This window comes from Ictidomys tridecemlineatus, chromosome 3, assembly GCF_052094955.1.
Source record: "Ictidomys tridecemlineatus isolate mIctTri1 chromosome 3, mIctTri1.hap1, whole genome shotgun sequence".
Lineage (NCBI taxonomy): Eukaryota > Metazoa > Chordata > Mammalia > Rodentia > Sciuridae > Ictidomys > Ictidomys tridecemlineatus.
In genome coordinates this window covers 138912372-138924507 of record NC_135479.1, presented here as the reverse complement: position 1 = coordinate 138924507, position 12136 = coordinate 138912372, and the positions used below count along the sequence as shown (strand labels likewise).

General features: G+C 47.9%; 1 protein-coding gene across 6 annotated transcripts in view; it reads left to right on the top strand.

Moving 5' to 3' along the window:
• Tmem44 (transmembrane protein 44) overlaps nt 1-12136 on the top strand; it is a 44238-nt gene that overhangs the window by 23453 nt on the left and 8649 nt on the right. For 4 of the 6 annotated variants that reach the window (XM_078043899.1, XM_078043896.1, XM_078043895.1 and 1 more), the window contains exon 9: nt 4090-4248. In XM_078043899.1, the coding sequence (XP_077900025.1) occupies nt 4090-4248 (159 nt within the window). Of the gene's footprint in view, nt 1-4089; nt 4249-4345; nt 4449-10579; nt 12122-12136 lie in introns of those variants that run through there. The other 2 variants (XM_078043897.1, XM_078043898.1) reach the window with 2 other exon arrangements.

Sequence of the window (12136 nt, the reverse complement as noted above, 5' to 3'; positions counted from 1 at the left end):
ACACGTTTGCCTCCAACACAGAATTCTGGATTTCCTGCCTCTCCTGGCTTTAATCCCATTTTCCTCATCATGGTAAATGACACCCTTGTCCATGCAGTGGCTCAAGCCAGAAGTTCCTTCCTTGGCCTTGCTACACCCCCATGTCCACAGTCTATTTATGGCTCCTGTAAATGCTTCCTTTAAAATAAATCTTGAGGGCTCAGGGTATAGCTCTGAGGCAGAGTGCTTGCCTAGCAGGTGCAAGGCCCTGAGTCCCATCCCCAGCACAAACAAAATAAAATGAGATGAAATGAAATAATAAAATAGGCCGGCAGCTTCCTAGCTAGTCTGCATCACTACTCCACCTGCACCAGCAGCTAGAGGATCTTATACAAACCTATTACTGTCTTGTCCTTGATTAAAACACTCCTCTGGCTTTCCTTTTCATGCAGAATAGAATCTAAACTCCTTTTTTTTTTTTTTTTGGTACCAGGGATTGAACCCCCAGGGGCACTTAACCACTGAGCCACATCCCCAGTCCTTTTTTATATTTTATTTAAAGACAAGGTGTCACTGAGTTGCTTAGAGCCTTGCTAAGAGGCTGGCTTTGAACTTGCAATCCTCCTGCCTCAGCCTCCTGAGCCTCTGGGATTATAGGCGTGCGCCACTGTGCCAGACAAAAATCTAAACTCCTTTCAGAAACTCCCAGGCTCCCCAGGCCCAGGCCACGCCCTCTTTGCTCCCCCTGTTCTCTCCCTGCTTCACTCCTCTCCAGAAGTGCTGCATGGGATGCCCCACCACGGAGCACACACCAGCCCTCCATGGCTGCTGCTTGCTGATCTTTGTCACCTTCCCCACAGGCCTTCCCCAACCCCCAGACAGAAGTAGCCTCCACTGCTCTGTCCTGTCACTTTGCTGTCTCTGGAAGTTCTCTGCAATGCTCTTCCCCCTGCCTCTTACCTTTGTGAGCTGGCCATCTCCTGCTGGGATGCGAACTTTGTCTCCTGTCTTGATGGCTCCCAGTGCCTGTAACCTGGGAGTCATGGCCCCTGGGTAAAGGGATGTTTTGAGCGCATGCTCAGCAATGTGGTCCCTGCCCAGCTGCCCAGAGGACACTGGTGCTGAGAGTGAGTTTGGCCTGACCGAAAAGCTTTACTCCTGGCTATTGTTGTTCCTCGGATGTTGGATGCAGCCACCCCTGTGTGATAAGCGAAGGTCAGAGTTAGAGCATGCTATCACAATTAAAGAATCCACTTCAGCCACAAAACCATCCTTCTGACCATAAGGAGGAGGATGGGTGGGTTGTGGGAAGTCCTCAGGAGGACACAGGGAACTCTGGTGGCATTTGGCCAAAGCTTTGCACTAGACGATTTTAAATTATGGAACTAACTTCTGAAAAAGAAGCCGTGTGCGAGGCTGGCACGTACCGTGTGGTAGAGAACATGCCTGGCACATACAAGGCCCTGGGTTCCATCCCCAGCACTGCAGGAAAGAAGGGGCAAAAGGTATGTTCACTGTAACTGATTCTGTAAGTCAGGGTTGCCTGGGTCCCTGCTGGGGACGCACGTTTCTCTTTCATGGGGAGCAACTGAAGCCTCCAGCTGGTTTGAGCTTCTGCCGGCTCTTCCGTCTGTGTCCACCAGAGGGCGAGACCAGGAGGGGAGCCCAGAGCCCCACAGTCCATCCAGCCTCGGCAGAAAGCCCTTCCTAAGGCTCCTGGGCAGGCACGGCAGCTGCTTACTGAGTGAGGGCTACTTGCCAGGCTCTGAGCAAACAGTAACCATGAACACTACCTGGTGTGCTTATGGGATAGAGTGCTGATCTAAGTCCTTTACAAAGATTGACATTTTTACCCTCATTGTCAACCCTTGAGATATTATTCTCATTTTACACACAAGGAAACTGGGGTACAGAAAGAGTATACAATTTGCTTAGGTCACACAGCTTAATGGTAGTAGATCCAGTATTGAGACCTGCTTCTACCTGAGCTTGTGCCCTGCTCCACTATGCTGCCCATCCTCTAAGTGAGCACCATGGCTGACTCCAAGTAAGTGCGTTATAAACAGTTGTTAATATTAATACAAATTATCACAACAGCCCCTGAAGTAGATACTATTATTAATCTATTTTTTTAATCTTAAATAATAATAATTATGTTGAGTCACAGAGCCAAGCATGGTGGTGCACACCTGTACTCCCATCTATACAGAGGCTGAGGCAGAAGGATCATTTGAGCTGGGAGTTCAATGCCAACCTGGGTAACATAGCTAGACCGGGTCTCCAAAAAACAAATTCAGGTGCAGTGGCGAAAGTCTATAATCCCAGCAACTCAGGAGACTGAGGCAAGACAATCATGGCAAGTTCAAGGCCAGCCTCAGCAACTTATTAGGATCCTGTCTCAAAATAAAGCATCTAAAGGGCTGGGGATATAGCTCAGAGAGAAAGCACCCCTGGGTTCTATCCCAACACAAAACCAAAACAACAATAATAACAAAAAACTTGAGGCACAAAGAACTTAAGTAACTTACCTAAGATTCCACAGTTAGGAAATCACAGAAACAGGTTTCAGACTAAGCCTATCTGAGTTGGGGGCCTGAGCTTTTATAAAGAGAACACACTTCCTCTGCTGCCATATTGTACCTGCTCAGTGATTTTTTGGTTTTACCTTTTTTCAATGAAATGACCCCAGTGGGCTAGGGTGTGGTGAGACAGTTGGTCATATGCACTGACACGGATCCTGTTTGGACAGTCATCTAGAAATGGGTAATAAGGGCCACAGGGATGCTCCTCGCTTTCCCAGCATCCCTTGCTAACAAAGAGCCAATCCTAAGGGGAGACTTTGAGGAGGTGCCAGGGGTGCCACTCATCCTTCAGGCCAGGCTTAGAGAGGGGCATAGAGCTTCATAGATCAACTGCCTCATTCTTGCTTGGAGCATTTGAAAACCCCGCCTCTTTGTTGACTCGGATGTGGCACGCCCTAGCAGATTATAAGATTTATCCGTGTTGCCAGGGAGCCACCTGCTTCCCCACCTCCGCCCACAGGTTCCTGTTTCAGCACCTTTGCGGGAGAGGAGAGCCGCAGGGCTGGCACCTCACCCAGGTTCTTGGGCTGAACACTGAGTGTATTTCTTTGTTTATTTTCTCTGCCTGTTCCAATGACTCACATGACACTGTGCATTTAGCCCATTGATAGGGCCAAGCCCTGCTTGATTTGGGGACAAACACTCCCAGGCATTCTTTTCCTATGTCCAGAGCATTTACACAGGGCCCCGTGACACTCCTTCAACAGAGGCCAGGCAGGAATTACCTCCCGCTTTGAGAGATCAGGAACCCAAGACTCAGGGCTGATTTCCTTCTGAGGCCCAGAAAGCAGGTGAGCTGCTTCTGTGTCATGGCCTGGAATGTCTGGACTCCCATGTGACTCTGAACTCTGAGGAAGCCCCCTGTGAGCCCTGCCAGAGAATAAATAGATATCTTTCAGGTTACCTCTTCCCTTACCTCCCAACTCTCCCAAATGCTCTCTCGTATGCTGCCACAGCATGAGTAGGTAAGGTAAAGCCCAGATGGAGAGCATTTTTGGCAAGAGCTGACTAAGTCACACATGCACACCCTTCAATCCACTAGTTTTCCCTCTAGGAATTTATCTTCTGAATACTCTGAAATCTTGGATGTCTGGTGGAATTTGCTGCAGTCAGCACTGATTGTAAATGCAAGGGATAAGTGGTACCCTAAACCTTCACCACTAGGGGACTGATGAACAGATATGAACACCCACAATGGTACCCCCACGCTCCAAGGCTTCTAAGATAGAACTATCTCAAGGCATATTGTTAAGTAAAAAAAAAAAATTAAGTGTGTAAGAGAATATGAATTGTGCTAGAATTTGTGCAGATGGGAAATGTGTGTGTTTGTGTGTGTGAGAGTGTGTAAGATCTGGAAGGACGCAGGAGCTTGGGCACTGGCTGCCTCGGGGTGGTCAAGGGATGATGGTGCCAGGTGACCACTGCACACCCTTTGGACCTTTTAAAACTGAAGTGTGCAGATGCTTGAACAATTCAAAAATGAACTAAAATAAGTGTCCCCACTTGCCTTTTCCCACTCACCTTGCAGGCAAGCTGTGGTGCCATGAGACTACCTGGTGATGGACAGACCAGCACAGGAGACGCGTCACTGCAAGAGCCCCCCTCGTACCCTCCTGTTCAGGTCATCCGGGCCCGAGTGTCTTCCAGCAGCTCCTCTGAGGTGTCCTCCATCAACTCAGACCTGGAGGTACAGGGTCTGCCTGCGGGCAGGTGCAGGGATGTGTCGCTCACCCACACTCACCCTGCCTCCTCGGGCTTGCTGTGCTCTTCTCTGATCTTGCCAGTGAACCTCACCCTGCTGTTAAGGAATGCGCCTCTGCACAGCTGCCAGTCTGCCTGCTGCCAGTCTGCCTGAGGAGCTTCCCAAACCAGCTCGGGACTGAGAAGAAGGCCCCATGGTCAATCTGGTTGGGGGAACACTGGGTTTTGGAGTCCAGTCATCAGGGATCGCTTGCACATTTGAGTCCTACAGAAGAAAATGCACAAATAATAAACTAGTTTTTAAAGTCTCAAAAAGTCTTAAAAGCTAGGGGCGTGGCTTGGTGGTAGCGCACTTGCCTAGCGTACACCAGATGCACCAGGCCCTGTTCCATCCATTGCAAAAAAAAAAAAAAAAAAAGAAAGAAAAGAAGAAAGCCTTTGTGCTTCCCCAGCCCATTTGACCATGGAAGCTTTTCTTTGTCCCAGGGAATGTCATCTCCTCCTGCCGTGCCAGCACACAGGCTACACACTTTATTTATTACCTTTGCTTTATTTTGTATCTGTGAGCAAAACTCATATCCCATCTTGGATGCACAAGTCTCATGCCGGAGTTGTCCCATAGCTGTGGTTTCTGTCCCATTCAACGAGGAAGTTTCCATTTGTCTGAGGAAAAAAAGAGAATGAGGACGATGTGGTGGCCATGGGCATGTTGGCAGAAGGGGGCCAGCTGTCTCTTTTTGGTGAGGGAAGGACCGTCTTTCTTTCTGATTTTGTGTTCTTCCATATTTTGTGGTGTTAAGTGCCCTTTTTGAAATGATGGTTATAATAGGTGGTAGTTAGGGTTGAGTTTTTGGTTCAGGTTTGGTTCCTACCCTACCTCACCCACCCCCAATACTGGGGACCAAATCCAGGGGTGCTCTGCCACTGAGTTGCATCCCCAGCCCTTTCTATTTTGGGACAGGGTCTTCCTAAATTGCTGAGAGTGGCATTGAACTTGCTTTCCTCCTGCCTCCAGAGTTCTGGAGATTACAGATGAGTGGTGCTACACCTGCTTGGTTTGGTTTTTAATGGCCTCATTTGGCAAAACAATCATTATCTGTCCTGAGTTCCCAGATGTATCAAACTTATACTGGACCCTGAAATCCAAAACTCAGAGCCACTGACTTGGGATGAAGTTCAGGTTCCTTAGTGTGATGTTCTAGCCCTTCTCTGTTTGCCCAGACTCCTGTTCTTCCCTGCCCTCACCCAGCTCTCTGACCTGACCATGGACGTCTCTTTCTTTGTCCCCAGACCTTTGGGCCTCATCTTTCTAGCCCCATTTCCTCAGTTCATAATCCTATCCAGATGCCACCTGCTGGGAGAAACCACCCCAACTGTGTCCTCTTCCCCTGAGTGCCCAGAACACACAGTCCCTTACACACCTGCACTTTGGCAGTGTGCATGGTCTGGTGAACTGTGGAGTGACTGTCATCTTTCTCTATCCCTCAATTCTGGAATATAGTGGGCATGAAGAGCTGGGTTGGAGTTAGGACTTCTACACCCTTTGGGTCATTTCATGTCATATATTTCTTTGTTTATTTATTTTAATTTGTTATATATGACAGTAGGATGCATTACAATTCATATTACACATATAGAGCACAATTTTTCATGTCTCTGGTCGTACACAAAGTAGAGTCACAGCATTCATGTCTTCATACATGTACTTAGGGTAACGATGTCCTTCTCATTCCACCATCTTTCCTACCCCCCTCCCCCTGCCTTCCCCCCTCCCTCCCCTTTGCCCTATCTAAAGTTTTCCTTCCAGGTTCCACCCCCCACCCCATCCCCATATGGATCAGCATCCTCATATCAGAGAAAACATTCAGCATTTGGTTTGGGGGGATTGGCTTACTTCACCTAGCATAATATTCTCCAACTCCATCCATTTACTTGCAAATGCCATGATTTTATTCTCTTTTAATATTGAGTAATGTTCCATTGTGTATATATGCCACAGTTTCTTTATACATTCATCTACTGAAGGCATCTAGGTTGGTTCCACAGTTTAGCTATTGTGAAATGTGCTGCTATAAACAATGATGTGGCTATATCACTGTAGTATGCTGTTTTTAAGTCCTTTGGGTATAAATAAACCAAGGAGTGGGATAGCTGGGTCCAGTGGTGGTTCTATTTGAAGTTTACCAAGGAATCTCCATACTGCTCTCCCTATTGGTTGCACCCTTTTGCAGTCCTTTTCCTCCTCATTCTCTCTAACAACGTATTGTTGTTTGTCTTCATAATAACTGTCATTCTGACTGGAGTGAGATGAAATCTTAGAGTAGTTTTGATTTTCATTTCTCTAATTGCTAGAGATGTTGAACATTTTTTCATATATTTTTTGATTGATTGTATATCATCTCTGAGCAGTGTCTGTTCAGGTCCTTGGCCCATTTATTGACTGGATTATGTGTTGTTGTTGTTGTTTTTTTGGTGTTAAGATTTTTGAGTTCATTATATATCCTAGAGAGTAGTGCTCTATCTGATGTGCATGTAGTAAAAATTTGTTCCCAAATTGTAGGTTCTCTATTCACCTCACAGATTGTTTCTTTTGCTAAGAAGCTTTTTAGTTCGAATCCATCCCATTTATTGATTCTTGATTTCTTGTGCTAGAGGAGCCTTATTAAAGGAAGTCAGGGCCTAATCTGACATGATGAGGATTTGGGCCTACTTTTTCTTCTATTAGGTGCAGGGTCTCTGGTTTAATTCCTAGGTCCTTGATCCACTTTGAGTCCATGTCATGTATTTCTTGGATCCAGTCTCAGAACATGTGGAATACCCAGGGTCCACAGGGGTGTCTGCCAAGGCCTAAGGCTAAGGGAGAAGGAATAAACTGGACACTGAATTCAGTGAGGAGAAGGGACAGGAAGGCTGGTGAGGGCAGGCTCGGGGGAGAGGTGGGCAGCATTCGCTCTGTGGAAACAAGCGTGTCTTGCTGCCCACCCTCGGCTGAGGCGAGAACTGAATAGGGAAACTGAAAATTCAGACATCTGTCCTTGTGGCTGGTTTGGGCCATTTCTCTGTTTTGCAATCCTTGTTGTTCTATTCTATTTTCTCTCCATTTTTATAAGTCTGTTGTTTAAAACATGTCAGTTCCAAGGATACAGGGTCACACTCTTAAATTAAGCAAGTGGAAATGATGCTTTTGTCCATGGTAAAAGGAACAATCAGAAGCCCAGTCCCCCCAGCCTCTCCCCTGCAGTCTTTCTGCTTCACGCCCTAAAACATAAATACACAGTAGATAAGGCCACCAGGGTCCTATAAAGAGATAACCTCCCCTTAACCACACATACTAGCGGATCAAATGGAATTGTGTCGCTCCCAGTATTGATTGTTTAGTGTGAGAGCAGGAGGCTGTGGAGCCTTCTTCAGGTGTGTGATCCATCAGGGCTTCTGTTTTTAAAGTAACACCGCCCACCTGTTCAGGAGGCTGAGTCAAGAGGGTCGCCTGAGCTCTTCAGTTTGAGCCTGAGCAATGGAGTGAGACCTGGTCTCTAAATAAAGAAATAACCGTAGTACATGTTTTTGGTATAAAATTTGGAAAACAAAAAAAAAAAGTAAAGAAGAAAATTAAGCCCACTCAACCAATGTGGGATTGGGCATGCTTGATATGCCACCTGGGTTTTGGAAGTAGTATTTTTGGAGATCCTGGTTGGCTTGTGGGGAGGCAGGGCTCCGCAGATGGTTAACAAGTCCCTCTCAGCTGGCCATCTGGTGGCTCATTCAGCAGATGTGTTCTGAAGACCCAAATTGAAAGGGAGAATACCTGAGGACACATAGGCCCCAGCCTGCCCAGCCTGGTGGGTCTAGTACTTGGTAAACTGGCCACAATCCACAGTCTGATCCTCTGCCAGTGTCAGGGCTTAGGTATTACTTCCTGTGGTTTGTGACTTCTCTTGCAGAATTTACGTATTTCATGGCACTGGACTCAGGTAGCCTAGGGCATCTCTCCCCACTCTTGCCTGCCCATGCCCCTGCCCTCTGCTCTGGACTCCACTGAGGTTGGCTCCCGTGGTCTGCCTCTTACTGACCTCCTGGGTTACTCCCTGACCCTTTGGGTTGACAAGTGAATGCTTCCCGACTCCCACTGTCCAGGCCCAGGGGCCTGGGAGCTATTCTGGACTCAGAGGTGATGTGTCCATCTCCTAAGGTCCTTGATCATCTCATAACTGACCTCTGAGGCCAGGTTTTGATGTTGTGTTCTTGGCCATGTGCCCACTGTCCTGAGCACCACATCCTGCGGTGCGCAGGGAGAATGGGGGACAGGCGGGTCTGAGCAGCATAGTGTCTCCACACAGTTCACAAAGCGTCTCCAAATCCATTCATAAGGAAGTAAGGTGCTTGCCAAAGTGCTGGGCATGGGGTGGTATAGTGAAGACTCACCAGGACTTTGTTTAAGCAGCCCTGAAGCAGGAGACTAGGAGTAGAGGAGTTTAATTAGCCACACGAAAATGAAGAGAATAAGGAAAGAAAGGAGAAGAGAAGGCAGATCTGGGGTTTGAACCCAGTGTCATCCACTCTGAAACTTCCCACGTTGCCCACTGCACTCCAGTGCCTTGAAGGGACTAGTACCCGGGGGGCTTTTCAGGCCATGTCTGTTATCCATTATTCCCATTGAATGTCCTAAGTAACAGAGGGTAAAACATTGGGATTTAAATAAATCCAGGGAGGAATGAGACAGGACCATGGAGGGACAGCTTGAATTGTTTTTGTCTTTCTTCAAAGATCCCACGGGCTGGATCGGCCAGGGTACCAGATGAATGATTTAAGAGCCCCAGTGAGACCAACAGCCACGTAGAGAGGCCATTTGCTTGGGCCCTGTAGTTTCCAGATACCTTCCCCAGGAGGTGCACCCTCCGCAGACCGTAGATCCACTCACTCAGCCATTACCCACTGTCCAGCACCAGGGCAGCCTCGGTCCTGGCATAGCCGTCCAAAGGGTGCACTGAACAGCTGCTGACAAAGGGTCATTGTAACCCCAGTGGTCGGGAGTTCAAAGCCAGCCTCAAATAAAAGCAAGGCACTGAGTAACTCAGTGAAAACCTGTCTCTAAACAAAATACCAAATAGGGCTGGAGATGTGGCTCAATGGGTGAGTACCCCTCAGTTCAATCCCTGGTACCCCCCGCCAAAAAAAGAAAGGGTCACTGAGTCATGGAGTCCGAGTCCACAAGTGGGAGGTCAAAGAAAATAGTAGCAAGGCTTACAGGAGTAGCCTGTCACTTTCCAGGAAGCCATCTGAGTACAGGGCTGACCTTCCCCAGCACCGGAACTGCTAAAGATGTGTGTGTTGTGTCCCCCTGTGCTGACCTAAAGCGGGGTGAGTGTGTGAGTGTAGAGACTTGGGAAACTGCAGAGGACCCAGCACTGCTGCTCCTGTGGTGTGGCTTTCGACGGCTTCTTATTCTTTTCTTCTGTCTTTTAGACTGTGGGATTCTAGAACACACAGAGTCCGGCCTTGTGACCAAAGAGTGTTTATGGCAGTGAGTTAATCTGTTCCTTCTGGGTTCCCAGCAATGGCACAGGCCTGCTGTAAGCTGTGTAGGAATTCTGTAAAGAGCTGTTTCTGTCACTGGCACAAAGTGTGCACAGCAGAGATGTCCAAGACAGGAGCTTCTGCAGACGTCTGTGTGTGTGTGTGTGTGTGTGTGTGTGTGTGTGTGTGCGCGTGCGCACACGCGCGCGCACAAGGGTGCACATGTAATGCATGCAGCATTGTGTGTGTGTGGCGTGAGAACAGGGCTGAACGCCAGACTGCTGTGTCGGAAGAGGGTCAAGTGTCCTCACTAATTCTGTGCCTCAGGCTCTTGGTAACCAAGACTGCTTATTCTGTCTCCAAACCACATTCAGAACCAGCTGACCAGGACAGATTCCCTTGGACATGTGCCATTCTTAAAGCCAAATCATTCTTTTAGGAGAAAAAGACAGAGAAATGACTATGAAAGTGCTAAGTTTAAGCCGAGCGTGGCGGCACACAGGTGATCTGATTCAGGAGGCTGACGGGAAGATCCCAAGTTCAAGGCCAGCTTCAGCAACTTAGCGAGACTCTGTCTCAAAATAAAAAACAAAAAGAACTGGGGGTGTAGCTCAGTGGTAGAAATGGGGGTGTAGCTCAGTGGTAGAACTGGGGGTGTAGCTCAGTGGTTCAATCCCCAGTACCGGGGCAGGTTGCCAATTTTGGAAGAAAATTTATGTAAGCATGAAGAAGGAAGTTAGAACATGCCAAGAGGCAGCAAAGGTCAGGAATCAAGTTCAAGATGTAGCTTCTGCCCTCCACAGGTCTTTTTCCTCCCTGGGGAGGTGAAGGCACCTGCCATCAGAACCAGCACAACATAGTCCATCCTGAAATGTGTGGGCAGCCTGTTCCCCTTGGGGTGAGTAGAAGACTTCACTGGCCCCAAGGGGAACCTGGGCTGTACAGGAGTGGGGTGCATGCAGGGGCTTGTTTGGGGCTTAGGCCTGCACAGGACTTCTCAGGTTGTAGTTTCTCCCTCTGTAAATGGGCATCATGAGACCTGGCTCCCATATGACAGAGAGGGACTGGAAGGGTCCAATGGGAGTGCTGCCAGCTCTTTGCAAGATTACCAAGGCACCACACTTGTTGCCGTGGAAAATGCAGAAAGCGGAGGGCCTGAGCTCAGATACTGGCTCTGGCCTGTATGGCTGCAGAACTGGACACCACCCATTCACTTTTCTCAACCTGGTCTGGAGTGGAGATGATGAGCCCCAGAGGGTAAAGGAGGCTTGGCCAAAGTCAGAAGTGAAGGAGCTTTGAAATGCAACTGAGCGCTGTCCACCCAGGGGCCATTGTGAAACTCCAGCTTTGGACTGGGCCATTTTAAGGGCCCACCTTGCAACAGAACCCTAAGTGGAAGGTGTATGTTGGAAGAGGCAGGCAGAGGGTGATGATGTGGGTCAGTTCTTGGACAGGCTTGTCTCAGGAAAATAAATGGGCAACTCAAAAGCATACTCTTCCAGTGTCCTTGCTAACCTGGTTGCTGAGTCTGCCTAGCTCCACTCAGAACCCTCCCTGCCTCTGTGGTCTCTAGAGTATTTCCAATTCCACTGCCCTGGTAGGCCTTTCCTTCCAACCCTGGGGTATTTCTAAGGACGCTGTGTCCTCTCAATAAAGGAGATCTGTCCACAGGGATCAGAACTTCACTGTCACTGATCCTGCTCAGGAAAGACCTGTGCAGACCTGAATGGAGAGGGATTTGCATGGTCAAACCAACCAGCCATGGGGTCATGTTTTGCCCTTGCACAGAGCACTTCAGGGCCTCTGGAACATTTTCCTTCTTACATCCCAGTTCTTTCCCTCTATAACATTCCAAGAAGGAAGAGCGAGCAAGAAACAGAGCAGGTAGGGAGGAGGAGGGGTAAAGCCCTGGGTGATGCAGAATACATCCATGGTGTTGGCTAATTAGACAATATTTATAATTGGGTTTTATATATTTAATAATTTGTGTTTATGTATATTGTATAATTTGTATATATTTAATAATTTGGGTTGTATATATATATTTAATTTCTTTTAGTGATTGATAGACCTTTGTCTTATTCGTTTATTTATATACATTGCTGAGCTTCGAACCCAGTGCTTCACACATGTGAGACAAGTGCTCTACCACTGAGCCCCTGCCCCAGCGCTGTATATTTACATATACTTTAAAAGTAGGGGGGCTGGGGATGTGGCTTAAGCAGTAGCGTGCTCGCCTGGCATGCATGCGGCCCGGGTTCAATCCTCAGCACCACATACAAACAAAGATGTTGTGTCCACCGAGAACTAAAATAAATAAATAAATATTAAAAAAAAAAAAAAAAGTAGGGCTAGCGTGT